The 26222-nt window shown below is 54.4% G+C and overlaps 8 protein-coding genes across 8 annotated transcripts; 3 read left to right on the forward strand and 5 right to left on the reverse strand.

Moving 5' to 3' along the window:
• Window positions 1-1014: 1014 nt before the first annotated feature.
• On the reverse strand, window positions 1015-4308 carry UMAG_04253 (putative mrna export factor elf1; the record flags this gene model as incomplete). The annotated part of the gene is made up of 1 exon (XM_011392422.1): window positions 1015-4308. The coding sequence occupies one exon, from the start codon at window positions 4306-4308 to the stop codon at window positions 1015-1017; it is 3294 nt and encodes a 1097-aa protein (XP_011390724.1).
• Window positions 4309-5941: 1633 nt separating this feature from the next.
• Window positions 5942-10078, forward strand: UMAG_04254 (uncharacterized protein; the record flags this gene model as incomplete). Its single annotated transcript, XM_011392423.1, has 1 exon — window positions 5942-10078. One exon carries the CDS (start codon window positions 5942-5944, stop codon window positions 10076-10078), a length of 4137 nt encoding a protein of 1378 aa, XP_011390725.1.
• Window positions 10079-10586: 508 nt separating this feature from the next.
• UMAG_12257 (uncharacterized protein) lies at window positions 10587-11137 on the reverse strand (the record flags this gene model as incomplete). Its single annotated transcript, XM_011392517.1, has 2 exons — window positions 10587-10783; window positions 10918-11137. The coding sequence occupies 2 exons, from the start codon at window positions 11135-11137 to the stop codon at window positions 10587-10589; spliced, it is 417 nt and encodes a 138-aa protein (XP_011390819.1).
• An 817-nt stretch (window positions 11138-11954) lies between these two features.
• On the reverse strand, window positions 11955-12482 carry UMAG_12258 (uncharacterized protein; the record flags this gene model as incomplete). The annotated part of the gene is made up of 2 exons (XM_011392518.1): window positions 11955-12151; window positions 12251-12482. The coding sequence occupies 2 exons, from the start codon at window positions 12480-12482 to the stop codon at window positions 11955-11957; spliced, it is 429 nt and encodes a 142-aa protein (XP_011390820.1).
• A 1907-nt stretch (window positions 12483-14389) lies between these two features.
• UMAG_10418 (uncharacterized protein) lies at window positions 14390-14908 on the forward strand (the record flags this gene model as incomplete). The annotated part of the gene is made up of 2 exons (XM_011392468.1): window positions 14390-14615; window positions 14694-14908. 2 exons carry the CDS (start codon window positions 14390-14392, stop codon window positions 14906-14908), a joined length of 441 nt encoding a protein of 146 aa, XP_011390770.1.
• A 941-nt stretch (window positions 14909-15849) lies between these two features.
• Window positions 15850-16558, forward strand: UMAG_04257 (uncharacterized protein; the record flags this gene model as incomplete). The annotated part of the gene is made up of 3 exons (XM_011392424.1): window positions 15850-16046; window positions 16099-16187; window positions 16260-16558. The coding sequence occupies 3 exons, from the start codon at window positions 15850-15852 to the stop codon at window positions 16556-16558; spliced, it is 585 nt and encodes a 194-aa protein (XP_011390726.1).
• An 862-nt stretch (window positions 16559-17420) lies between these two features.
• On the reverse strand, window positions 17421-22085 carry UMAG_04258 (MAPKK kinase; the record flags this gene model as incomplete). Its single annotated transcript, XM_011392425.1, has 1 exon — window positions 17421-22085. The coding sequence occupies one exon, from the start codon at window positions 22083-22085 to the stop codon at window positions 17421-17423; it is 4665 nt and encodes a 1554-aa protein (XP_011390727.1).
• Window positions 22086-23998: 1913 nt separating this feature from the next.
• Window positions 23999-25147, reverse strand: UMAG_04259 (uncharacterized protein; the record flags this gene model as incomplete). Its single annotated transcript, XM_011392426.1, has 1 exon — window positions 23999-25147. One exon carries the CDS (start codon window positions 25145-25147, stop codon window positions 23999-24001), a length of 1149 nt encoding a protein of 382 aa, XP_011390728.1.
• Between the last annotated feature and the right edge of the window lie 1075 nt (window positions 25148-26222).

The raw sequence follows: 26222 nt of genomic DNA on the forward strand, positions 1-26222 counted from the left end.
TACGAATACGAAACAGGATCGAACGCGTCAAGGCTTTACGAGAGTCGTTGACTTGTTGTTTTGCCACCAGGCACACCAGCTCTAAGCGAGCTCGTCAGAAACACTTGGAAACGACATCCGCGTCATGATCAACTCTGACGCACGCTTGGATGGAGATACATTCCGGTCTCCACCGAGAGCGTTGCTTGACCATGCCAGCTCCAAATGTGTCCAAGTGCCGAGATTTCCGGAGGGTTTGACTTGCGTTCTCCGACACTTTCGCTTTGATTTGGCTTATCCTGGCACATCCATTTCGGTCAGGCTCGTTACGAGAGATGAGCTTGTCTAGTGGAATTGATTCTGCACACGAAATAGGCGGTTGATCGATTATTTTCCGGTGGCATTAAAAACGGCGCACTCTGATTGGTCCGATAAGAAGTTTTCGTCCCGAAAACAATCACGAATTGGATTTAGCTACAGTTACAGATGTACTGTACATCGGAAAGATCAAGAACACCGCACACCCACCGCGCACGCCCACGCAAATCCCTCATCAACAATTCACGAGTCCACGCCCGTGGTTCGGCGAATTCTGTGTTTTTTTTTTTAATCACTCACTCCCACGACTCGTGACTGCGTGTTCGAACTGCTTTCACACTTGTCGACTTTTTCATTGGTGATTCGATGCTCGTCCCCCACCCTGACAATCACGAATCACGAATATTGTGCTTATTCTCTAACATTTCACATGACACCAGAAGCCTCACGTATTCACGATTTTACCGCTACAAATCGTCAATGTCGTCAAGAACAGCAGCACGTCGCACAATCCTCGCGCTGGTGAAGTGGCCATTTGATCTAAGCGAGGCGCAAAGCAATTTCAACAGAGTTGCAGCAGACATACAACGCTGATCATCGGCTCAGATCGGTTTTACTTGACGATGCTATTCACGATTGGTTTGGATTCTCTATGTATGTGCAAAACGAAGTGGGTCGTAGTAGCAAGCTAGCGACCGATCAACTAACTCTACGTGCTTACTCGTCATCCGTGTCGGGTTCGCGCTCGCCACCGTATGTGAGCCAGCGGCTCAGACGCAGTCGACGTCGCTCCTCCTGTGCCTTCTTCTCGTTACGCGTGAGCTTCTTCTTGCCCTTCTTGGCCTTGAACTTGGACATGTCCTGGTCACCTTCGTCGCCTGAACCCGCAGGTGTAGGCGCCGCCGACGAAGCTGGAGTACCTGCTTTCGACGCCAGCCGAGACGCCACCGTGCTGCCTGGCATCGGTGTGCCTGGCACAGACGCTCCTGGCGTCGATGCATTCTCCATCTCGTCCAAGAAGGCTCCCTCGGCCAGCTGCGCTTTGGTTCTCGAAACAATGCGTCCGTGGTCCACGTTCCAGATCTCGGGACAAAGAGCACCGACAAACTCCATGTTGTGCGAGATGATCACCACCGCACCCGCCCAATCGCGAATCGCCGTCGCCAATCCACCAAGCGCATCTCGATCCAAGTAGTTGGTTGGCTCGTCGAGCACCAGCACCTGCGGGTTATTCCACATGGCAGCTGCCAACACCACCTTGACCTTCTGACCGCCCGAGTAACCTCCCACTGCATGGTGCTGCGCAATCTCTCCTTGCAAACCAACCGCCTCAAGATGCTGTCGGATCAGCTTGACGCTAATCTCGCGCGAACCGGCACCTTCTCGAGACGCCTCGAAATCGTCAAATTGCTGCACGAGCTTACTGAAGCCCAACTCAAGCAGACGCTCACGCGGGATCCACGAGTTGTTTCGGTGCTCGTAGCCAACCCACTTGATCTCGTACTGATACGACTTTTTGAGCTTCTGTCGTCCAACAATGTACTCGACTCGGCGCGACTCGCCCGTGGTCGACTTGATCGGCGTCTCCATCTGCGCCTTTTCCTCGTCTGTCATCTTTCGCGATGCCTTTTCGGTCATCTCTCGATCATGGCCGTCCTGGTATCGCCAGGCAATGTATTCCACCGCCGTTTTTTCTAGATGCTGCTCCAAGTGGTGGAATGCGTGCTGCGCCATCATGGCGATACGCAGATTCGGGTGCTTTTCCACCTTACCCTGCTGTGGCACTGTCTCACCCGTTAGCACCTTGATCAGCGTACTTTTACCGGCACCGTTGGGTCCCAGCACACCCACTCGACTCGAAAGGCTGATTGCACACGAAGTGTCGTTCAACGACGGCTTGGTCATGCCAGGGTATGTAAACGTGCAGTTGGACATCTTGAGGATGGTACGCGTGTTGGAGCGCACACCCATCAGCGAACCGGGTGGAGGAAAGGTAAACTTGACCGTGGTGGCGGCCAACGAGTAGTAGGCTTTTGCCTCTGGTTTGGTCTTGACAAAGTCCGAGAGGTTGCCCTTGTAGTAGCGCAGCTTCTTCTTCTCGTAGTGGATAATGTCGGTGCAGACGTTGTCCAGGAAGCCCGAGTCGTGCGAGACAGTGACAACCGTGATCTGGTTATTGGTCACCAGGAAGTTCTCGAGCCAAGCGATCGACTGAACATCCAAGTGATTCGTGGGCTCGTCGAGCAAGTACACCACGGCATCTGAGAGCATGGCACGTGCCAGCTCAAGCTTCATCTTCCAACCACCAGAGAGCGAGGCGACAGGGTTCTTTTGCTTCTCATCGTCAAAGCCGACTTCGCGCAGTTTCTGTGCCACCTCGTCGCGAGACTTGCCGACGAGCTTCTTGTCGTTGGCGATAAAGTCGATGATGGGCGTCGATCCGTCTTCACCCTGCAGACTGTGCTCCACCATGAGCGTACGCACCTGGTCCTGCGACGGGTAGCCCTCGACCTTGCCGTCGCGCATGGCTTTCAGCAAGGTCGACTTGCCGCTTCCGTTGGCGGCAACAATGCCGTATCGGTGACCGCGGTACAGCTTGAGTGTGGTGTGGTTGAGCAACAGCAGACCGCCGTAGGCGAGCGAGAACTCGGTACGGCAGAGGCACTCGCCCGCCTCGTCGTCATCTTCCTCTTCCGAGTTGCCGAAGCGTGCCTTGTCCAACTCGATGTACGTCTTGCGCAGCTCGGCCGTAGCAGCCTGAGCAGCGTCGGCGTCCTTGCAAATTCGGCGCAGATATGGCTGCACATAGACGTCATCCCAGGCGCTGGCATGAAGTACGCGCTTGTTGGCGAGACGCACAATCGACTTGGCAAGGTATTCCACGCCGGTAAGTGCAAAAGTGTCGCTCTTGAGGTTGGCGTGCTCCTCAGGCACGTGGGGCTGAACAGCGGCGATGATAGCATCGAGAGCTGCACCGCGCTGTTGATCAAAGACCTTCTTGGGGTCTTCGGTGGTCGCCGCCTCGCCCACAGCAGCAGTAGCAGCAGTGAGCGTGTCGAGGGCGCTCTTTGCGTGCTCACGAACTTCGGGGAAACTGGCACCCTTTTCGATTCGCTCGACACCAGGAGTGAGCTCGGGCAAGAACTTGGCCGCCTCGTGAGGGTCGCGAACGAGCTTGCAGAGGTTGTCAACCACAACAACAGCCTGTCGCTGGACGTTCTGGCTTCGCTCATTCAGAGCACGAGCGAGCAGGGGAACCATGACGGCAAGCGCAGGGCCAGTAACCTCGGCGACAAACGTGGTTCCGGAGAGCTTCTTGATACACTCGGGCACGGCGTCAGGTTGAGCCATGCAGCCGACCAGATCCGGAATGAAAGGGCGGATGTCCTTGTTGTCCAGGCACGACTCGCAGACCTTGATGGCCGTCTTTCGTGCCTGCTTGGAGATCTCTGCCTTGGTTTCGTGCATGGCCTTGGTGAGGTAGGGGATAAGTTCGACGAGTTGGTCGCCGATCTGCTCGCTAGCCGATCCACTGAGGCGACCAAGAAGCTTGAGTGCGCCAACCTTGGCCTGCCACTTTGCGCTACCGGAGCCAAGCACTTCATAGAGAACAGCAAGAAACTCGGGAGCCGCCTCAGGGGGAACCAGGGAGAGGAGCGAACCAGCCGCGGTTTCGGCGGCCTGACGAACGACATCGCCCTTGTCTGCGTAGAGTTCGAGGATAGCAGGAAGAGTGGAAAGAAGCCATGGCTCTGCGCCAAGGGGTGAGGGGGCATTCTTGCCTCCGACCTTGACAAAGATGGCATTGAGGCCGATAGCAGCGGCTTCGCGCTCGTAACCGCTCTTTTTGTTTCTCGAGGCCTTGATGAGGCTGTCAAGGGTGCCTTCGGACTGAAGTACGCGAAGACCGTTGTTGTTGATGCGTTCGGCAAGCTTCTCTGCTGCAACGTAGCATTCTTCGGCAGATGGTGCCTTGTAGAGGGCTTCAAGAGCCTGCGATACGCCCGACATGATGTGGATGACAATCGACGCTTTTGAGTGACAAGTTAGAGTCTAATAGAAAAAGCAAGTCCCTGGAGGCGAGTTTGTTCGTTTGAGGGGGTATCAAAGAGAGGAAGCCAGAGGAGACGAATCGCCTGCCCAGAGGAAAGAGTGGGCTGAAACCGTTATCGATGTTCAACCTGGGGCCTAAATGAAAGCCGACGATGAACCGGAACCAAGAGTGGTGGTAGAAACTAGACGGAAACAAGGATGGATGACACCGTCTACAGCAGATTGGGATCCAAACTGTCGATGCACGTGGTGGTGGAAGAGAGAAGGGAATGGACTCTAGGATGAGAGCAAGACAGCTAGCATCCCTTTGCTCAGCATTCGTGGTTACACAGAGCACAAATGGGTGCGTGGTGCGTGGTGCGTTGGTTGGTCGAGCTCGAGCATTTGAGCCGTGTGTTGCTCGCTGCTGCAATCACGAATCGCAAACATGGTAGAGTGAAATTTTTGCAGCAAGCAACTCGAAAATTTCGCGGATTTTTGGTGCGTGTTGAACTTTCTTCCAAAAAAGCGTGAAGAGTAAAAACTGTATGAGTCGTGAGTGGACTCACGCTGCAGAGCGCATTTCGGGTCGGTGAATAGTCGTGAATGAACAAGTTAATAGTCGTGAGTGAATCAAGAATCGGAAACCGTGGTCGACGCACGTTCACGGTTCTTGCTTCTCGTTGGAATTCATAATTCACCATTCACGATTTGAGCCTCTCAGATCCATTTCGTTTCAAATCCGATCAAGATTCACATTTCACGATTTCACGATAAATTCACGATTTACGATATTCACTTGAAAACCAAACAGAAAGGGAAAACGTGAAAAATACACGGCTGGCGGCTGCCTCCCGATTTGCGCATTTACGAGTGGGCAGCATCGGGGAGGGATGAGAAGGTCGAGATCGGCACGCGTCGCGACTGACAACTTTCAGGTAAAGTTAAGATATCACGTATGGATTGTGGTGCTTTGCAGCAAGGACCCTTGAAACTCTTGACTGGCAGCCAACTCGTGACTTGGCAGCATTCACGATTCACGATTCACGATTCACGATTCACGATTCACGATTCACGATTCACGATTCACGATTCACGATTCACGATTCACGATTCACGATTCACGATTTGATTCACATTCACAATTACGCAACGAGCAACGAGCAAGGCGGCTGAAAATCACCAAGCGTCAAGGCAAGTCCACACGCCAGGGTGAGGGTCGTGGGTGTTGGTCTTGGAAAGCGAGACCGAAAGATACACACTCGCGAGTGTCGGACAGCTGTCTTTGCAGCACTCGTGACTGCTTCCGCTGTCATTCGTGATTGTCTGGCGATGCTGAATGCGCCGCCTACCTCGACTCGCTCTTTCTGCTTTGTGGCGCCTCTTGCTAAACCTTTTCTCGCAACCAAGCAATCTCGGCTGCTGTTTCTCGTCCTTCAACCTCACGCTTGGCCACGTCGGCCTTTTCAGATCGCACTCAAAGTGGGCAGCTTATAATAGCGCTCCACCACCTCTCTCGGGATACGACCAACGACCAACAATATGCCTGTTCCTGTAACTTTGCGATAGTCGTCCAGAGGCGGGCGGTCCCGACAATACTCCAACCATCGTCATGAATGGAAATCATCAGCCTCGAGATGAGCTCAAGGGTCCAAGAGTTTCGCAGTCTCGATATCAGTCCAGTCTTGGACTGCTCCGACAGAGTCTGCCTGACCCGAATCTACGAGGCGGCCTGCATCGTCCTCACTATCCATCGCCACTGTCCCAGTCGCCCTTGCAAGCCTCGATATCGTCCGCCTCCCATACCGCAGCCTCCGTTGCGAGCTCGTCCCGATCAACAATCACAACGTCCACAACTCCTCCCTCCACCTCGTCTCGCTTTTCGATCAATCAGGCGTTCAAGAGTTTGACAGAGCAAGACATCGAGTTCTTCGATCGGCTCATATCCACCTTGCCATCCCATGCTTCCGACTTCTCCCAGCTCAAGTCGGCCTACACCGCCCATTTGCCCGACGAGCTTGATCGCCGACAACGCAGAGCTGGCAGCACGCATCACACAACTCAGCTCGACTGGGATGCGCATCTCTGGTCTGTTTTGCTTAGTCTGGTCAAAGTGCGCGGTAAGAACTGGAGAGAGCGATGGGACTCGGTCCGTCTTGCTTTTGGTCTCGATCCGAACAGCGGCGATGAGACAGACTTGGGTGCATCCACGCAGAGCACTAGCACAAGCACAAGCGCAACAGCCAGCCCGACACAGGAGCATGATTCGCATGAATCCCTTGAATCCCCTGAATCGCATCGACAGTTCTTGCCACACAAGCCAACCGCGCTAGCTCCGCCACACTCTTTTCCACCACAGCAGATGCCATCACATCCATCTTTTCGGCCTTCTCAATACGATCTTGGTCTTCCACGGTCAAGCAGTCCGCCTCCGAGGCATCGTCAGACCGATAAGTCAACATCAAAGTCGGAAACGTTGCATGATGATCCTGCCGACGAGCACGGATCACAACTGTCGCAGTCGCCACCTCATGGCCCCATCTCTGCGATACAGGCTCGTCTGAGGCGTTTGATGCAGTCCGACGAACACGACAATCCCGTCAACGCTGAGCCCTCGGAGCTTCAGTCGTCCAATCAAGCAAGCTACGGTCGCCATATCGATTTCTCAGGCAACGCTCTTCGGCTACCAAACGATGCTAAGCGACGCTTCGACCAGCTCGTACAATCCTCGCAATCCGCCCGCGCTACGTTACGGCAGTCTCAACTGGCCGAGCAAGCGCGCCAAGAACTCAATATTTCGAGCCAACAACTACAAGCAGCAGACTTGTGGAGAGCACGTAAGCTGTTGCAGAATTGCTTGGCATGGTGGATGACCCTAACTCGTCAACAGCTTGCAAAGAGTCAAAACGCAGCCGATGCAAGTGCTCGCGTTCTCGTCGAAAAATCCTTGCAACGATGGAAAACGCAGGCGCAGAGCTCTCTGCAATCTAGACGTGTTGGTGAGAAGACGGATCGAGTTCGTTGTACCCTGACAGCATTCCGAACATGGAAGCGGCTCACCTTGACGGCCAGAGAGCGCCGGGAAGATTCTAAGAAAGATTCGATGCGCGCCGCATACTATGCAACAACTTCAGCGGTCAAAAAGAGGTTGTTGAAAGACACCTTTCTGGCTTGGAAACAACAACACATGCAGCGCTGTGCCGACACCGTCCGAAAACGACATCTGCAGAGCGGTGCTTTCGCCTTGTGGCAACTGCGTTCATCGCACATCAAACAGCTTCAGTCCCGAGAAAACATCTTCAAGGTCACCCAAAATCACTCCATCCTCTCACAGGCTTACGAGCGGTGGTCGGATCGCTCAGAAAAGGTCAGGGCTTTGCGTCTTTTTCAACATCACCGTGATCGGCTCTTGATCTTGCACTTGGTTCACACCTGGCGCCAACGCACGTTGCTCTGCGGGCTTTCGCGCGCATTCAGTCAACGTCGGCTGAAACTCGCCGCTCTCGACAGCTGGAAGCAATCTCTCGAGAAACAACAGCTGCGCCGCAAACAAGAGGCTTTCTCCAATCGATGGCGAACACGTCGGCTTAAACAAAATGCCATGGCTCTCTGGCTTCGACAGAAGCAAAAAGTTGAGAGAATGCAACGTGAAGCTATTGACATGCAAGTTCACCTTCAAAAAGACAAAGTGGCTGATCTCTTCCACCACTGGCAAGTGCGTTCACGTGCCGCTCTTTTCGAACGAGTTTGCGCAGCAGGCATATTGGAACGCACCTTTTCCCACTGGAAGCATAGCTACACTGCATTGACTATCAGCTTGAACCAGCGCGAATCTGCCATCGTCCTTCGTCGTAACGAAAGCATCAAAGTAGCCCATTTCTTTCGATGGAGACAACTTGCAAAGCAAATACGCGACCGAGAAGCACACGCACAGGCGCACAGAAAGCAATCGATATGTACCCGCTTCTTTCTCATCTGGCGAAACAAACAGCTCCAGCATCGTCTTGTTGGCCAAAAATCGGAAGCTGTCTCTGACTACTTTACACTGCGCTCCACCTTGCACCAGTGGCAACAAAGGCTCCGCGAGCGCCGTGGCGATGCCAGAGAGGCTGGTCATAATCGACGCCTTGTCGAGCAAGTCTTCGACATCTGGAGATCCAAGGCAGCCAAGCAACAACGTCTGGAAACCGTGTTGCAACAGTTTCTGGCACAGAGTAATGGAAAGCTTGCTCGAATGTACCTTGACCAATGGGTCACCAAGATCATCGAGGTGCGAAACAGAGAGCTCGAAGTCAAAGAGCAGCGCGAGAAGCGCTTGCTCAAGGCGGCGTTCTATGCGTGGATCGAGGCTTGCCTGCGACACGATGATCTGCTGGCGCTCATGAACAGCTACATCGACGTCAAAGAGGAAGACAGCAAAAGGCTCATCTTCCTGCACTGGCTTGAATATGCTCGCGAGCAAAAACAGAGACGGCACAAGGCAGAGACCCTAGCGAACTCGACACGAATTAAAACGCTGGCTACTATGTGGAGCGGCTGGCGGGACAAACTTAAGGAACGTGCACTAGCATCTCAAGAATACGAGATGCTGGTGCGACGTCAGCAACTCTCACAACAATGGGCACTGCATGCATGGCAATCACGGACGCTGTTGCTTCCAGCCATACGAATGCGCAACACCTCGCTCAAGCGGAGCACTTTCCAACAATGGCGACGAAACCTGCCTTGCGTTCAGATGTCCAACCAGGCGACAAGTATGGTTCGAAAGCGACTTGTGCAACAAAGCTGGCAAATGTGGAAAGAAAACCTCAAGGCTCGGCGCCAGTTCCGCGCTGCAGCCAGATTTGGTGCCGGAAGCATCTCTGCACAACGTCTGCGCTCTTTGGCTTTAGCCGCGACTCGCTCCACGTTATCTTCCTCTCCTTCTGCCCCACACTCTTGGTCTCCCACTCGGGCAATGCCACCTGAATGTTCATCTCCTCACTCAGCCACACCTCTGCCGCGGCCGAGGACCAGCATGGCTCTCCGTACTTCAGCGCCGACAAACAACCAAGCCCTTCCACTTCGTTCCGGGCGATCCGGTCAAAGGGACCCAAGCTTCTCCCGACGAGCAACATCGGTACCGCGACATCTAGAAACGAGCTTCACGAGCGAGTCGATTCAGTCTTCTCGCTTTCGATCAGACGGTGGTGCGCTGAGGCCCGAAGCTGTATCACCCTCCAAGGAAGCGAGTGCGCGAAGGGCAAGGAGTGCTGCTGCCGCGGTTTCGGCTACGCCCACCTCGAACAGTATCAGTGAACAGAGTCGATTCTCTTTGGCGATGAAATCTTCCACCTCTTCCATCTCGGCCACGCATGCACACGCACCACAAAGCGCACACGACGCTGTCTTGAAAAGTAGGCGTCAAACTCACACTGTCGACAAGGGACCGACGCTTTGCTCGGCGGCACAGAGGAGCTCTCTGCACGGCAACAAGCCAAGGAATACCGACTCGGATTTCGCAACAAGAGTCAAGCGATCTGCAAAGTACGAGCGCTCGCAGTTCGAGATACCAGACGCGCTAGATTTTGATCCGGCTGCCAGTGACGATGGTCTGGAGTCGCGCAATTCGGTTCAATCTGCTCCTGCGCGATCGACAGCGGTCGACACGTCGCGTACACCAAGAAAGTCGCTCGCCGTCGCCCAAGATATGATCCTACAGTTGCGTGCGAAAGCGGCATCTCGACAGCAACAGCATCGTCTTGAATGAGCTTTTGGCATCCATGCTATGCAGGCCACTTCGGATATCGATATCAATCGGAACCATTCGAACAATGTGGTTCTGTACAACGACCAAATGTGGTCCAATGGCACGACAAGCTTTTTTGATACGCGAGACTGAGTCTCATAAGCCTTGCAGTCTTGTAACAAGACGACAGAGGTGTGCTGAGCAACGTGCGTTGATGGACGAGCGAATCAGATCATCCACTTGTCTTGTTTCCTTGGCGTGTTGAACAAGTGCAATCGTGCAGACATTCGTGGTTGATAAGGTCATTCACTCGCTATGATTGAACAAACGCACCGGATTTTAATATGCGGGGATATGGGGAGTGAGACAGGGGGCTAAGTCGAGCCAAACAGTCGACTAGACGTTTGAGACATCTACAGTTTCAGCTGCCATGTCATGCTCTGCGTTTCTGCGTCGCGTAGCCTTTACTGTGCCAAGCATGCTTGTTCTGACGCTTGAGAAACTGACGAGAAGCACGGCTAATTCAGCGTTACTTGGCGATAACGAGAGGCCCGTTGACCGGACAGTGGAGGAAGCTAATCAGATCCGAGAAGTCATTGCGCTTATTGATCGAATAGGACAAGCAACCGCTTTGGGTATCTCCGGCTTCGACAACCACCGAGTGACGGTCAGTCGAAAAAGCGGCACGTCCACTGTCCATTGGACCGGCGAAAACCGCGACCAACTCTGGTGGCGTGCAAAAGCCAACAAAGCACCAAGCGTAAAGCGCCAAGCACAAAGCACAAAGTGAATGGATGGCTGTTAGTCACTGAGTTCGGGACGATCACGAATCTTGTTTTCATGTCACACGACTAACTTACGCCTATGGTTAGCCGGGTTCAAGTCGAGCACTCCATTTTCGAGCGAGTTCACGACAGCGACGCCGTCGTCCGACTCAAAGCACGTATACGATGTGTCGCGAGGAACAGTGCCGCCTCCGTTGCAATACAGCGACCATGTGTCGCCATCAGCTGCACGAACCGTGTTGTGCAGAAGCGCCACTACGAAAAGAGAAAGCAGAGTCAACGTTTGGCGCTGCATACTGGGCGTATCCTCGATTTGGAAGCGCAGATCGAGGAGCAATGGTTTGACTTGACGTTGTGCTACCTGGATCGGTCTGTTTAAATGGTGTTGAGCGAAGCAAAGCTGCGAGTCACTTTCTCACACCCCGAACTTGCAGCCTCGAGCCGCTTTGAAGCGTACCCACCTACAGTCGTGAGGTCAGCGTACGAAAAGCGTCCGGCTTCTCCATTGCTATGAGAGGTGACCAACGAACCCACCGTCGGCGTGGAGAGGCTCCAACTCCTTTTTGAACAACCCACTGCGTGGGTCTCCCTCGACACTTCTGGTTGTCGTATCACCATGCTTTTCATCAGCGTTCGATTCAAAGGTGCCAACTTCAGTGGGGAACACGCATGCATGTTGAAGCAAAATGAGGAAGCGGTACGAGGCTGCCAATCGGTCCCGCCTACCCACCTATGCTGTGCGTGTCAAAGGAATCGATTCTGCGCCACCGACTTCATTTTCATCCTCGCTGTCCCGGGGAGGAGCCTAGCAAGTCGATATCATCATTCGTGACTGTGACACACCGTCGGCGCCGACTTAATCACGAATCGTGAATATGGCTGTAAACTCGTCTCGCCCAAATTTGAAAGTAAAAAGACCTTGCAAATTGGCGCTCTCGACGACCTAGAACGCCGTTTTCTTTCGTTCCGCTGTACCGGAACGCTTTTCCGGAATGAACTAGCCAACACACGTCTTTCAGCTGCAAGCGTGCAAGTTATCAGAAGGATGAGGTGAACAAAGACGTGTTGATTCGTACACACAGCTAGTTGCTGCGAGAGAGCACGGAAGCGTTCTAGAGAACGACGTGACGGTCTCCAGGGCAAAAGTGGCCGACGCGCGAATCCTTACGGCCCTTTGTGGAAGATATGGTATACTGCACGCAGGGATACTGCGACCATCCCCTATAGTCCAAGGCAACCATATCGACGCGGTGAAACAGGGTTGTGAAATACATGGTGCTACCAGACGTGCCTACCGGCAGAGCGAAGCCTGTAACCACGATAAGCGATCAAGAGACACGATCGGCATGAGTACGAGCGTCGACGCGCATCGGCAGAACAGGATTCGCGATTCGTGACTGCAACTTACTCCTGAGGTCCTTGGACAGAAATCCCACAAGCTCAGGCGAGCTGCTGACGATATGCTGACGGATGTCGAAGCTCGTATCGAAACAGATCGCACCAACCGCGGGTGAAGCGTGCGCGCTACAGTAAGCGTCGTATTCGTTTTGCTGCGGATCAAAGTACACAGCTTGAACGCCGATACTCGAAAGCAAAATGGCAGCAGCCGTGCCAAGCTTCCAGCAAGTAGGAACGATCATTTTGGGCCACAACGTTTACGAGAAGTGTATGGAGGGTAGAATTGGAAAGCGTTCGAACAAATCGGTCTACCTTTGTACCTTTTGCGGCACAGCTCTTTGGACAACACCTCTGCAATAGCAAAGCTTCTGGAACCGCGTATCTGCAGTAGAAAAGTCTCGGATCAACTGCTGAACTGCCTACCTTGGTTAGCCGTCCTGACTCTGTCATTCTACTGATCCGCGCAGTGTCTGGCATTACCTCAAGGTCGCTTCGAGCTCCTGGTCTGGCTTTGCAGTGAGCCTCCAAGTGGGCTCAAAGTGGCTGCTAGCGGAACGAGAATTAGGGTATCAGATCTCGAATCAAGCCGCGCTTCATCTCATCACAGCCGAGGTTCCTCCGTTGTAGAACGCTAGCATAGAAGCATCACATGGGTGTGGTAATCGAAGCTTGCAAGCCTCGAGCTGACCTCTCGAGATTGAATTAGGAAACACGTTCAAACTGGCTCGGAGCAGCTTATTCTGCCACCCACGTTAAACTCTGTGTTCGCAGCGATTTTGGAGTACAAGTCGATCTTTGGAGGTCTGTAAGGGGCCCTCGAGACAGCTGATCATCGCAAGCTTTTTTCTCGGGCTGTTTCTCGTGATTGGAGGCAGCATCCTTGGCTCTTGGTCGATAGCCGATAGACGAGGCTGCAGTAGATGGTGGGTTAGAAGAGTGTCACTTTTTTCCATAGCCAAGACGAAACCGAGTCGACTAGATGCGAACACAACCTTTACGTTGGTAGATGAGCTATCGACGGGAGATAATGTGAATGAGTAGAAGCGGACGAACATATAGGACAAGAAATGCAGGACATTTCTGAACACAGCGTAGTCGTGAGCACCGAGTGCTGCTGGCAGTGTGCAGGTCTACATACGACCGTTTCCGGCCTTGTGCGTGCTACAGACACACTCGTTTGCAGTGACGCGGCGAAACTTGTACCAACGCATTCGCCGCATCGCGCTCGATACTGTGCTCTAGTTGGTAATACCGCTTCAAGGAGATAGCGGTCGCTAGAGGCGTGCATTAGCTAGACGCTTTTCGAGACTCTCGGCCGTGACTACCAGACCTTGACGGTGCAGTAGAAGATCGCCGCTCAAGGGTTCTTCGCCGGTCTCACTGCAGCTTGCCGTATCGCCACACACACCCACCAAACGTGTACATATGTCATGCGAGGCATCGGGTGGGCCAGTAGTGGAGCGTGATCGAGGTTGTGGAACCGCAAGTTGTGCAACGTGTCATCCTCGGTTCTTCATTCCCATTGTTGATCGGATCGTTTCATCTACAGCCACAAACCACGAATGGGTGCAAGCAACCTTGTTCATCTCTCTCTTTAATAAAGCTTGTCAGGGTATGGCAGAAAAAAGCCTGGCTCTATTTTTTGATCTCAATACGACCTACCAGACGCTGACAATAGACAGTGAAGCCTGGCAAAGCATTGGCAAGGAGGGAAGCTGCACTCAGCCATGCGGAAGGGAAGTTGGAAAGCCACGCGAACCGATATTCCCCGTTTCCTGTCTCCGAGAGAGGCGAGACGGATGTTGATAGGGGGTTCCGTTGCTACATGTGGCTCAATCGTGAATGTTGGATGACATGGGTAGATATCCCACTAGCAACGGTGGGAAGTGAGTCGTGACGGATGAAAGGTCTCTTTGCCGGCCCACAGCTCACAAGCTTTGCTAAGCAAGTCGTACCGTTTCGGTGCGACGTCTTCACGGTCCCCACCCTATCTGTTGGCGAAAGAGCTCGTTCCTATAAGCAGTCGCCATCACCATAGCTCGTGCTCAGTGAATCGGAAACGTACATAACCTCACTCTTCCGAGGCGCACTTCTTTTTTCCTCCAACCACACTCGTCCCATATCAACTGCTCTTTCACTCTGGTCCAAAATGGCTAGCTTCGCTCTGCTCTCACTGCTCTCCTTCGTGGCTTTTATGAGCGCTGTTCAAGCCAGCATCCTAGCTGGCGGTTGGCTCGTTTACTGCGGCGGACAAGCAGGCGATATCCCGCCCGGATATATCTACGCCTGTTTCGAGTCCAAAGTCGGACCTGTCACCCGAACGCTTGATCACGACGGGACTTCGATCATCTTCACTGATTCACACGACCCTAACAGTACGTTTTCTTGACCAGAACCGTCTTGTGAGATGTACAGAGAATCGCTGACGAGATGCGGTTTGTTTGGTTGTGCAGAATTTGCCGTTGCTCTGAACGACGTAGGCTCGACAGCATCGTTTGAGGTGTCGGGCTGGCGAGTCGAGGTGGAGTCGGACCAGTTTCGCAGCAGAGATGGCTGCGTCAATCTTATATTCTTCAGCAGCAAAGGACCTGAACATATCAGCAACCTGATCAAGACTTGTCCTGTAGCAGGTCCCATCACGATCACCAAGGATTTGTTCCAATCGTGAATCACTTCCTGACCGACAGAGTTCTGCTAGATCTACCCAATCGTGAACGTCCACCTCACGCTCTCGTTGCTTGCGTAAATCTCGTTCTAACAAGATGCGTTTCCTGCGTCCATTCAGTATCTGCTTTTTGTCAGCTTCGAACAGCATTTACGAAGCCTTTCGATGTATTCGTGATTCGCAATCACGAATCGTGAATCGTGAATGTGAATGATTCGCACGTTTTATGCCAAACTGTGAGTTCATGATGGAGAATACATGTGCAGGGTCTGTACAGAGTCTACGACGTAGCTTACTTTGCATTCGCGATTGCGATGGTTGCTGGAAGGAGTGGCTGGACACGTAGCCAGAAACAGCAATCCAGCATGCGCTCTTGAGACGCACGACGCTGAGAGCTCCGCACCTGCAGCGTCAAGTCCTCACGGTAAGCTCGCTGAATGAGTTGAATTGCAACTTGGATCGTGCGACATAACGCCACGATTTGGACCAAAGCGACAGCTGTGCTTGAGGGGCCGTCGCTGCAGGTCCTCCGACGAGCAACAAGTAGGGGTCAAAGCGACAAACATATCTGAAGTTGTGCTGAGGCTCTCTTGGGTCGACCTCATATGAGATACTCGTCACTGTTACATTTACGATCCACAGTCACACCTGACGGTTGCGGCGGCACCTCGTGCCTGACGCCTACACAGAAAATCTGTTCATCTCAAGTTTCAATGCTTTACGGCTAAACGCATACTTACGAAGAGCCGTTCCCTCGCGCATCCGGAGGAACCCAAGAGAATCCGGCATCGCACCAGGGAGGAGACTCGCTCTGTGTCCCCGACTTAGAATTCCCCGAGTGGTTGGAAGATGACCTCGAACTCTCTATCATTAACGTCGAGGAGTGATTCGACTACTATGACCTGAACGACCCCGGCAAACGCATCCTGCACCTCGGTCGCCATATGGGCGAAAGAGGCTCACGATGGCTGGAGGCTAAGTTGCGTGCTGATCCTGAGAAGCAGGGACGCCTGTTCAGAGACTGGAAATTTTTTATTGAACAACTCAAGGAGGCCTATGGCCACCGCGGCGTTGGGTACGGAGCTCTCGCCAAAATCTGGCAGCTCCGCATGCGTAGTGACCAGGCGGGCGAGGCTACAGAGTACGTCGAGAACTTCCGCAGGCTAGCCAGTCGAATTCGGACCGATGATCAGTCTCTCCTTTTTAACCTGTTCCGAGACGGTCTCACCGAGAAACTACGCGAGCAGTTCGAAAGTTTCCCGCCTGACAACATCTGGGACTGGTACGAAGAGGTTGAGCTAATCGACCAGAATCGCGTACTCGCTGAACAGGGCCGGCATACCCAGGTCGTCAGTACGTATCGACCAACATCGACTGCTTGGCAAAACCCGCAGGCCACCGCCGGTCGACAGCAGTACTCGGCGCCACGCTAGCAAGAGCGCCAGTAGCCGGTTTCCTCTGCCACAGCAAGAGAAGGGCAACACTAAGACCACTGCTCCAGCGGCTAGGCCCCTCCCGCCGCATCAAGCGCAGCAGTTGGCTGGCTGCAAGAAACTGCACGGGCACCACGTTCGGGCCCAACTCGTGCCGCAGTTGCAGGGCCGAGGATCATTGGGCGCACAATTGCCCGTGAAAGCACAAGCCGAGGACTGAAAACACTGGGATGCGCAGGCCCGGCGCTGACGGGCCTGTTGTAAAGCACACGGTCAAATTAGTCAAGGTAGAGCTCTTCGTAAACCCGCTAGACCACACCGGTAAGCGTCGCTCAACGACTTCCTTCCCTGCTTCCTCTTGTGTGATGTCTGACTAACGAGTGTTTTGAGCGACAGAATTCGTTGTTGCACTGGACACATTGATGGAAAGATGATCTTGGAAACGAAGCATTGGACGTACCACATCAAGGCGGACGCCGATGTGGATGACGGCTGTATTCGCTACACCAAGAACAGAAAGCGAACCGAGGATCCAAACACCGCCACCTACTGTCCCGTCGATGCTCCCATCGTGATTAAATAAAGTCGATCAATTCACGATTTGATTTTGTGTGATCCGAGCGCACGCTCCTCTATGCTCTTTTCGAAGTGAATGCGTTCGACAAGTGGTATTACTGTTCCATCTTTCATGTCTGGCTGAACTTTCCGTCCGCTATTGAAAGCAATGATGGCGCTCGTGAGATTGTTTCGCAATCAACCATGTTCATGTTTTACGAACTGCGTGTGGGGTGATGGTGAGGTTATCGTTCGCTATGGACGTATCACCTTCGATTGATAGCGCACGCCACGTCGTGCATCGCACTCTTGACTGCTTTTCCGAAACACACACGTGATACGAGAAATGTAATTTGACAAAGCCGCTACGCCTCTGCGTGCTCGCTCAACATGTGATCTTCCATGATTCGTGATTTGCATTTGCGTTTTCCTTCCATCATCTGCGACGACCTAGGCAAAGCACACCACAACGTGTAACGCTGCCAGTCTGATCATGCTTCGCAAATTGCTTGTGAGGTGCAGTGAGTCTAAGAATCCGCCTCTTCGCTGAACGCTGCGTCGGCAGCCGATAGCGCAGTGGAAGTTGAATTACCACGAGCCGTGGCGATGGACACCGTCAAGATGCTTTCCGGCGTTCCTCCAGTACTACCAGCGGGAGGTACGGCAGACTTGCCATTTGTGGGCGAGCCCGTTTCCGCATCACCGGGAGCGGGCGAAGTGGAAGCGACAGCTGGCGACGCCGAGGCAGAGGCAGAGGCAGAGGCAGCCGCAGCCGCAGCCGCAGCCGCAGCCGCAGCCGTATGACTTGTAGGCGTGTTGGGTGTGCCAGTATCGAGTGCTGTTGCAGCCGCCGCCGCGGCAGCGGCCTCTTTGTGCCTCTTCTCTCGCTCCAATCTTCTCGTGGATTTTGAACGCGTCGGCCGCTTGCCATCCTTTGTCTCTCTGGTCTCCCTCGTTGTGCCGGTCTCGGCATCGTTGGTCATGCCCATCGTCGACGCATCTCCGTCTCCTGCGTCTCCACTGCCTCCAGCATCGTCATCACCTCCACCGCTTCCGTCCGCTCCACTGCTCGGCGGGAACGTCATTTCGGTCCCCATAAATGCATGGTTGAGCAATTCATCCGCACTCGGACGATTGTTGTAGTCTAACTCGAACGTCTTCTCCAAAAAGTCGCGGCACTCATTACTGATCTCGTCCGGCAAGCTCGGCTTACGGCCCATACCGATCTGGAAAAGCGCCTGCATTTGATTCAGCTCGGCCCACGGATGCGTGCCCGAGATCATCTCGACGACCAAGCAGCCCAACGACCAGATGTCGGCTTTGATCGTATAGCTCGTCTGCTTGACTACCTCGGGCGCCATCCAGAATACACTGCCCTGCAAGCTCGGCCGATGCGCAGCTCCTCCCGCCCCGCCTCCACCAGCACCGCTCTTGTTGGTAGCAAGCACCAGATCCGATTCGACCTTTTTGCTGATTCCGAAATCCGAGATCTTGATACCTCCCTTGTTGTCGACCAAAATGTTGGCACCTTTGATGTCGCGGTGCATGATGCCTCGATTGTGGAGAAACGAGAGACCGTTCAAGATCTGACGAACAAAGTTGCGAACAAGCGGCTCTTCAAACGCACCGTAATTGCGGAGCAGCGCAACAATCGACCCACCAGGAACGTACTCGAGGAAAATGTTGAGGTGAGAGTCATCGGCAAACGAGTCGAGGTACTGTACAATGTTTTCGTGCTCGAGCGACTTGAGCAACTTGATCTCGCGTTCGAGTGCTTCCAGCATGCCCTTTTTGCGTTGGTCGAGGTGCGAATCGCCCGAAGGCAGTTCGACCTGCTTGACCGCCATCAGCAGGCCTGTCTTGGCGTTCATGCCGAGGAAGACGTTACCAAACGAGCCCGCGCCGATGAGCGCACCCTTGTGCCATTTGATGGGCGCCGGCTTGGCCGATGGCAGATAGACATCGTTGGCCTGCTCGTCTTCGTCGGTCTCGGAGCCATCCGAGTCCAAGTCTGAGTCGGTAAAGTCGGAGCCCGACTCGCCATCGCTAGGATCTCCATGGTCATGGACCGATCGACGCAGCTCCGAGACCGAACTAGCACGCGACGTGGTGCTACGCGCAACTGCCATGGGATCACCCAGATGACGGTCGGACTCGTCGCCTGGAGCTTGCAAAACGGACGATGCGCGCTTGCTCGCCACTGTGCGGATGGATGCGGCTTTCGAGGGAACGCCGCGCGCCTTTCTGGTACGTGTGGCTTCTTCAAGGTCAGAGGACTGATTAGCCTCCTCGTCACTGTGTCCCTCGCTGTCGTCGTGTTCAAGATGGCCGTTGTGGACGTACGACGAAGAGATGCCGCTGGAGGGCCGTGTCGAGGCAGCAGCTGACGATGAGAAGGGAGACGAAGAGCCAGGTATGGGAATGGGCACGCCGTCCTCGTCGACAACCCAGCCTCCTCCAGCGCCAGCGAGCGAGATGCTCTCCCTCCGGTTCTCAACCTCCTGCGTAATCTCATCGACGGTGAGCAAGCTTGCGGTGTCAGCGTTGCGCTCGCGAGCTGCGCTGAGGCCGTGGCGGACCTGAGAAGCGAGACTGCGTCGACTCCTTGCGCTCTCGCCAGAAGCGCGACGCGAAATGGAGGGTCGGTCGGCGTATCCGCTGGCGTGCGAAGGGTAATGCTTCATCGCGGCATGATGCTGCTGTGATCCACTTGCATGGCCGTGTCTGCTGGACTGGAACATGGCGTTCTCCTCGGTAACGGGCGAGCCGACCGCCTTGAGATCGCGCGACCATTCGTCGAGCGAGTCTCGGCTGACAACGGGCGGCAGTGTCGGCGGACCGGTGAGTGATGGATGCAGATGCGAATGAGTGCCGGACGACGTGCGGCGCGCGTTGCTCTGGTGGTCATCCTCTGAGCGCGAGTCGTATCCAATCTGAATGACCGGGGTTGTGCCACGTTCTCTGATCGAAATCGAGGACCGCTCGAGCGGCGTAGGGTGACCATCCATGGAACCTTTGTTGGGCAGTGGCGGCGCATCCGGGTCAGCAACGAAGCTCCACGTGCTGTTGCGCTTGGAGCGTGTGCTGGCGGAAGCGCGACCGTAGATGGAACGCCTGGCGGTACGTTGGAGCGCCTTGGAATCGGTGGACGGGAAGAAGTCGGCCAAGTTGGTGTTGATGAGTTCTGAGGGAGGCCGCTGGCCGAAGAAGTTGCGGATCTTGCTCGGCTTACTGGTGACGGGCGGCGGCGACATGTGCTTGGATTCCTTCTTGGACAGAAGTTTGCCTTCGGCCCTAGTGCTGCCATGCGTGTGGCCCGCGCCAGTGTTGTGACTGCTGCTGCTGAAGGGGCCGTCGCCGAGACCCGACATGATGCTGACGGTGGAAGCACGCTTCATCTTCTTACCGCTAATTGTGACACTACCTGCATCTTCTTCATCTGCGTTGACACCCGAACCGGGGCCGGCGGGCTGCATCTGTGCCACAGGCATGCGCTCACCAAAGAAGGCTTCGAGCTTGTTCCTGCCGGATCGCACGGGAACCTTGCGTGCATCCTCACCAGGAAGGTGGTTGGGAATGCGGCGAAGCGTGAGACCGCGCTCTCGAAGAGGATCGTGGGGCTGGGGTGCGTGGCAGATGGCAAGCAGCTCGTTGTCGGAGAGAGCTTTGGTGTTCTGGCCGTCGGCGCTGGTGGCAAAAATGCCCCATGTCTCTGTCGCACCAAGTTCGTCGCCAGTTGGGCCCTGATCAGCGGTGGGGGTATAGCTGTTGCCGCTAGGCGGCTTGCCAAACTTTTTGAGCACGCGCGCCATGACGTCGTACGCATCGCGACAGTCGCTGACGTTTACGATGCGCGTCGTGTTGTCCTCTTCGCTGATGAACTTGATGGTGCGGCGTTTGAGGTCCTCGAGGGTGGGTGGATTGGGGTTCTGGTAGCCAGCGAGGTTGTAGCCCTCGCCACTGTCGACGTGCCTGAGTGTGTGACCGGAAGAAGGCTGCTGCTGCGACGGTACGGAAGAGGCGGCATAGCGCTGCGAAGAGGCAAAGGGACCGCGTCCGACGGCGTAGCCGGCCGACTGCTGCTGCTGCTGGATGCCCGACGGAGTTGTGGGGGTGTTGCCGAGCGAGTTGGATTCCGAGATGGGCGTGAGAGGCGAGTAGCCGTCCCTGGCTGAGGATGTACCTGGAACGTTGGTGGTATATGATTGCGCACCGGTAGCGGTAGAAGGACGAGCTGAAGCGGCGTTGATGTTGCTGCCGAACGAAGTGGCAGTCGGGCTGCTAGATGTGTGGTTTGAGCGTAATGATTGGGATGCAGGCACGGTGGAATAGCCACTTGCGCCTGTAGCTGTGCTTGGTCGATTGCTGTGAACGGCGTGACCGTACGGATGGCGAGAGGACGAGAGGGACGAGGATGCGCCTACGGCGAGAGGAGCAGCGACGCCTCCGATTGAGTTGACCTTGCGATGGAGGGCGCCATCAGGAGTGCCCGGTTTTGAGGTAGCAGATGAAGAAGAAGCCGTGTTCCACACGCTGCCACGAGCTGCGCCGGGAGTGAGACCACGAGCAGCACTCAACCCGAACCCTTGGCTTTGATTGATGGAGCCAGCTGGCGAGGCGTATCCTGGCATGCCTCGAGAGGTGGACTGCTTCAAGGTGAGCGGAGGTGGTCGCATCTGGCCTCTTCGCATACCCATCGAGTTGAGTCCAAAGTTGGAGCCAGAGCCATCAGCGGAAGGATCGGCGGTGTGATCGTGTTGGAGATACTCGATCTCGCCTTCGTGGGCATAGAGCGGATGCGATGCTAAGGGCAAGAGAGGTGAGATGGAGACGACGCTGGGTCTTCGAGCAACGGCGGAATCAGCGCATCGCTTGTTGAGCAGCTTGATGGCGGCCGAGATGCGAACGCGATCCTTGACCATGGTGATCCCCATCTCCTTGAGCGCAGCCTGGTCGACGTCGAGGATGACCGAGCCGCGAATGTCGTGTTCGGCAAAGATGGAAGCATAGTGGCCGAGACGCGCTGCATTGAGCCAAGAAGCGACATCGGCGTCGTCCCATCTACCGAGGTCGTCGTAAGTAGGACCAGACGGGGTGAGGCCAGCTGAAAGAGGTGTGGTGGGGCGTGAGCGAGGACTGCCAGCATTGGAAGATGGGGCTGCAAAGTGAGCGGCCATGACGCCTGTGCCCATTGTGAGCGGGAAGCCCGGGCTGGTAGGTGTTGCAGCACTCATACGTGTTGGGAGCTGAGTGAAGAGGCAAAGTGATCAAAGCGGACAGCAATAGATGTGCAAAGGGAACAAGAGAGGATATGAGGACGACTTGAAGCGTCGTACCGGTTTGGCTTCGGCTGTGCCTTGGCAGAAACTGTGCTACCACTCGCCAACTGGGGACTGCATGAACGGAGATCGGATGTTGGCCGGAGTGACTCGGACAGAGCCGATGAGCCTTAGTTGAGTGTTGGTATAGTGCGGCAGCGAGGATCAAGGTTGGGCAGCGGTGAACTGGAGCTGATGAAACAAGGTTTTGGCGCGTTGAGTCGCAATGGTAGATGGACGTCGGGCTTGCCTAGACGGATGCAAGAAAATGAGACTTGATTGATTGCTAGCTCCGATTGTGTTTTTGGCGGCTGACGAGCGCGGTGCGCAGTGCGAATTGCGAGGTGAGTGCAGAGTCTAGGTGGGTGCGGAGCCAACGCGGGTGGATAGATAGTACAATCTTTGGCTCCACGCACCGATTGGCGGAGTAAGGTAAGTAGTCTACGGTGTTTGCGAAGGATGAGCAGACAAAGTCGACAAATTGCCACATGTACTCTGACCCACACCTTTTCTGGCAGGTAAGTCGGAGTAGCAGTAGCAGTAGCAGTAGCAGCAGCACCAGCTGCTGCTGCAAATCATCGAGATTCGCAAATTGCAGATGCAACGCGCACGAGCACGAGCACAAGCTCAAGCTCAGTCCACAAGCACATCGTGCATGTCACACCCGCGGTTCAACGCCAATCTGTGAATCTGTGAATCATGAATACGTAACGAATCACGAATATTGAAAACAGAGCCACTCGTGCCTCGTGACTCGTGACTGGTGACTGGTGACTGGCTGCCTCGTGCTTGCTGCACCCTGAACTCACACACGCGCCCCGTTGATTTGGTGATTCACGATTCAAAATCTCCGCGACTCTCGTTTCTTCAGATCTTGGACATTCACGATTCACGATTTTTGCGACTTTCTGATGCACGATTCACGATCTCAGACGTGCGTGGTGAACAGCCAAATGCAAGTCGAGTTACAGTCACAGTCGTGAGTCTCGTGTCTCTGAGTCACATTCGTGATTCACGATTCACGATTGTGAGGCAACGAAATATCACGAATCGTTAAGAGGAAAATCCCACACGCTCACTCGTGACTGCTTTCCCACGTTGCATGTCCCTTTGTCTTGTATCACTCGGTGTTCAGAAACCCACTCTTGACGCCGATTCCATTTATGTGTATCGTCCCAAGCTCAGCCGCGTCCGAAGCAACCGCTGCGTCGTCTCTTTCGGCTCTGGTCACTTTTCGTAACTGCAAAGCACGACAAAGCTGCAAAGGTGTGTTGGATGTTCAGCGACGTGTCCCATACTCGTGCCCATGAAATGAGCACCCGCCCTCGTAAGCGTGCTCTACTTGAAACACTCCGTCGACACACGCACGAGACAAGCAAGTCCATTTTTTATCTGCTGATAAACAGGCGTTCAAGGCAAATTGTCCATTCGTGATTTCTTTGCAAGCTTGATGAAAGCCATTGCAATGATGAATGCCAAGCGTCGCAAAAGAAACATGAGTATATAGGAAAGTACAGCGTGATACAGCTTGTTGCGCCATCGTCCAACATCGACCCAGGCTGCACAAGCATCACTCGAAAATACAACGGTACAGCTCATACAAAACGAGGCTGGCGACACAGATAGGAACCAAGATCCGACAAAGAAATAAAAATAGGGGAAGGCACAAAAAAAGAGAGCAAAGACGTGCTTGCTGAAGACGAAGACGAAAGAGAGTTTACGGCTACACAGCGATAGCCTAAGTGCTAACAAGAACAACACAGCAAGCGTCTCGAGTGGTTCATGTCTTACCACGAGCTCAAAACGATCAGCGACGATGCTAAAAGCGCTATTGCCACGCTCGATATTGACGCCACTGTCAGCTGTGCTCTTGTGGAACAAGCACCGCTGTCGGAGAGGACCGACTTGGAATGAGGCACCGGTGTACCTACAAGCGTCGAGATGCCTACTCCCGAACTCACCCGACTCGTTCCGGGCGCCGTTGTCTCGTTGGCATACACGTCTGGTGCGTAGTAGTCGGATCCTACAGCGCCGGCAGCAGGCGTGGGTGATGACGACCTCAACACGGGCGAGTCCATTAACCAGCTGACTGCACCCATAATGTGTTGCTGGAAATTATCATCATGCCACATGGTGTTGGTGTGGCCCAAGGAAGTGTAAAAGCTTCGACCTGGTCCACCGGTACCTGCTTTGCCAGAACGAATCTCTTGCTTGGTTGGGTCCGTGCCGCCGCCCACCTTGACGTGAGGGTTGTAGGAGAGCTGGTCGCCCTCCTTCCACCACGCGATTGGATGCGGATCGCCTTGCTCCTCAGCTCGTTGTTCCGCCGTCTCAACGGGATCGTTGTACGAAGACTGATCAACGGTGATAAGGTACTGCTTGCCGTATCTGGAAGGATTCGAATTGTAATTGTAGATCTCATCGTATACCCTCCATTGATTCTTGAGATGCTGCGTAGCAGGATGCGTTTGGTTGATGATGTTGAGTGTCGCATGTGTGATCTGCGGATGGTAGTTGAAGTAGGCGCCCACCAGACGACCGTACCAGTGGTGCTCATACAGTGCATCGCATGCCTCGTGTACGCCAAGATAGCCACCGCCGGCTTCAATATACTGGCGAAGCGCATCTGCTCCATCGTCCGAGAGCGCTTTGCCAGAGACCGAGATGAACATGAGCATGTCAAACTGCGAGAGCCAGTCCTTCCTTTCAAAGTCGGTCGGATCCTCCGAGTGCACCGTCTCGATACGTGGACGCGCATCTTGAGCGAGTTGCTGCACCACTTTGGTTGCTGTTGGGATCGAGTAGTGGCGAAATCCTTGTGTGTAGGTATAGATGAGCATCTTTTTGCGCGCCGCCACGGGGGATGCGAGCAGACTCAGGAGCGCCATCAGCGACGCCCATGTCAATAGTGACAATGCTTTACGTGTTGGTGTCATTGTTTCAAACGAGTAGCGCTCTGATCACTTGTCTTGGCTGAACCGATGCGGGGCAGTTGATGGAAGGCTGAGCTAACTACGGGCGCCCAGGCAATACAGGTGACGTCTACGCTCGTAAGAGGTAGAAAGAAGCCGACCGAACTCGTCCAGATGTTGGCTATAGTAGCGCACAGGTTGAATACGAAAGCTGTTGCGATGCTGACGTCAAGCCACGTTGGGGTGACGTAGGATAGTCTGGAAAAGGTCGACGAGGCGATGAGAAGAGTCGATGATGTACGCTTTGCTCTGAGCAGCTTTTGGCAGGCTAGTCTGATGCTTGCAAGCGAGAAGAGCTGGACTGTTCAAGCTGGATGAAAACGTGTGTCAAAAACGAGCGTGGCCGTGGCAAAGGTGTCGAACAGGCTGCAATGTGACTCAAAAGGCGTCGTTGCTGAAATGAGAAAGAGGAGGAGTGATGGTGAGGAGAGAGCATAAGAGCGAGTGTTGATCAGAGGGAACGATCAAGAGGTGGCCAGAACAGTGACGCGGGGCGGAACTGGGCCAGAGTTCGAACACGTCCAGGTGCGGCGAGAAACAGGCAAACAAAGCGGAAGAGGACGCAGACGTTACAGGCAGGATGTGAGTGGAGAGCGGAAGGGACATGTAGAAGCAGAGCGTCTTGGTCGGAAAGCAATAGAAAGGAGCATGGCACTCGCGTAAGAGAATGCGTGACGAGGATTGTTGGAGGCTTGAATCTGAGGTATGCTTGGCTGGGCTGGGCAGGGTGAACGGGGAACGGGGAACGGGGTGGTGACCAAGATGAATCTATGCGAGGTAGGCAATACGTTGAACTCAGCTAACAGAAGCAGACGCAAAGCGTTAGCGGGGACACAGAACTTGGTTGCGACAACCAACTGATCCAGGTATGCCTGCCAAATGGGCGTGTACAAGTCTCCCCTGTCTGCAATGTTGTTGGATCGACATCGGCTAATGCTTGTGCTAAGCGAGGTGCAAAAAGTCGTAGGCTCAGCACCTGAACCCCTCCCGTTCTCACCTGGACTCACAGAAGCGTCAGCTGGGCTTTCTAGACTGCTTA

The sequence above is a fragment of the Mycosarcoma maydis genome, chromosome 12 (assembly GCF_000328475.2).
Source record: "Mycosarcoma maydis chromosome 12, whole genome shotgun sequence".
Taxonomy (NCBI): domain Eukaryota; kingdom Fungi; phylum Basidiomycota; class Ustilaginomycetes; order Ustilaginales; genus Mycosarcoma; species Mycosarcoma maydis.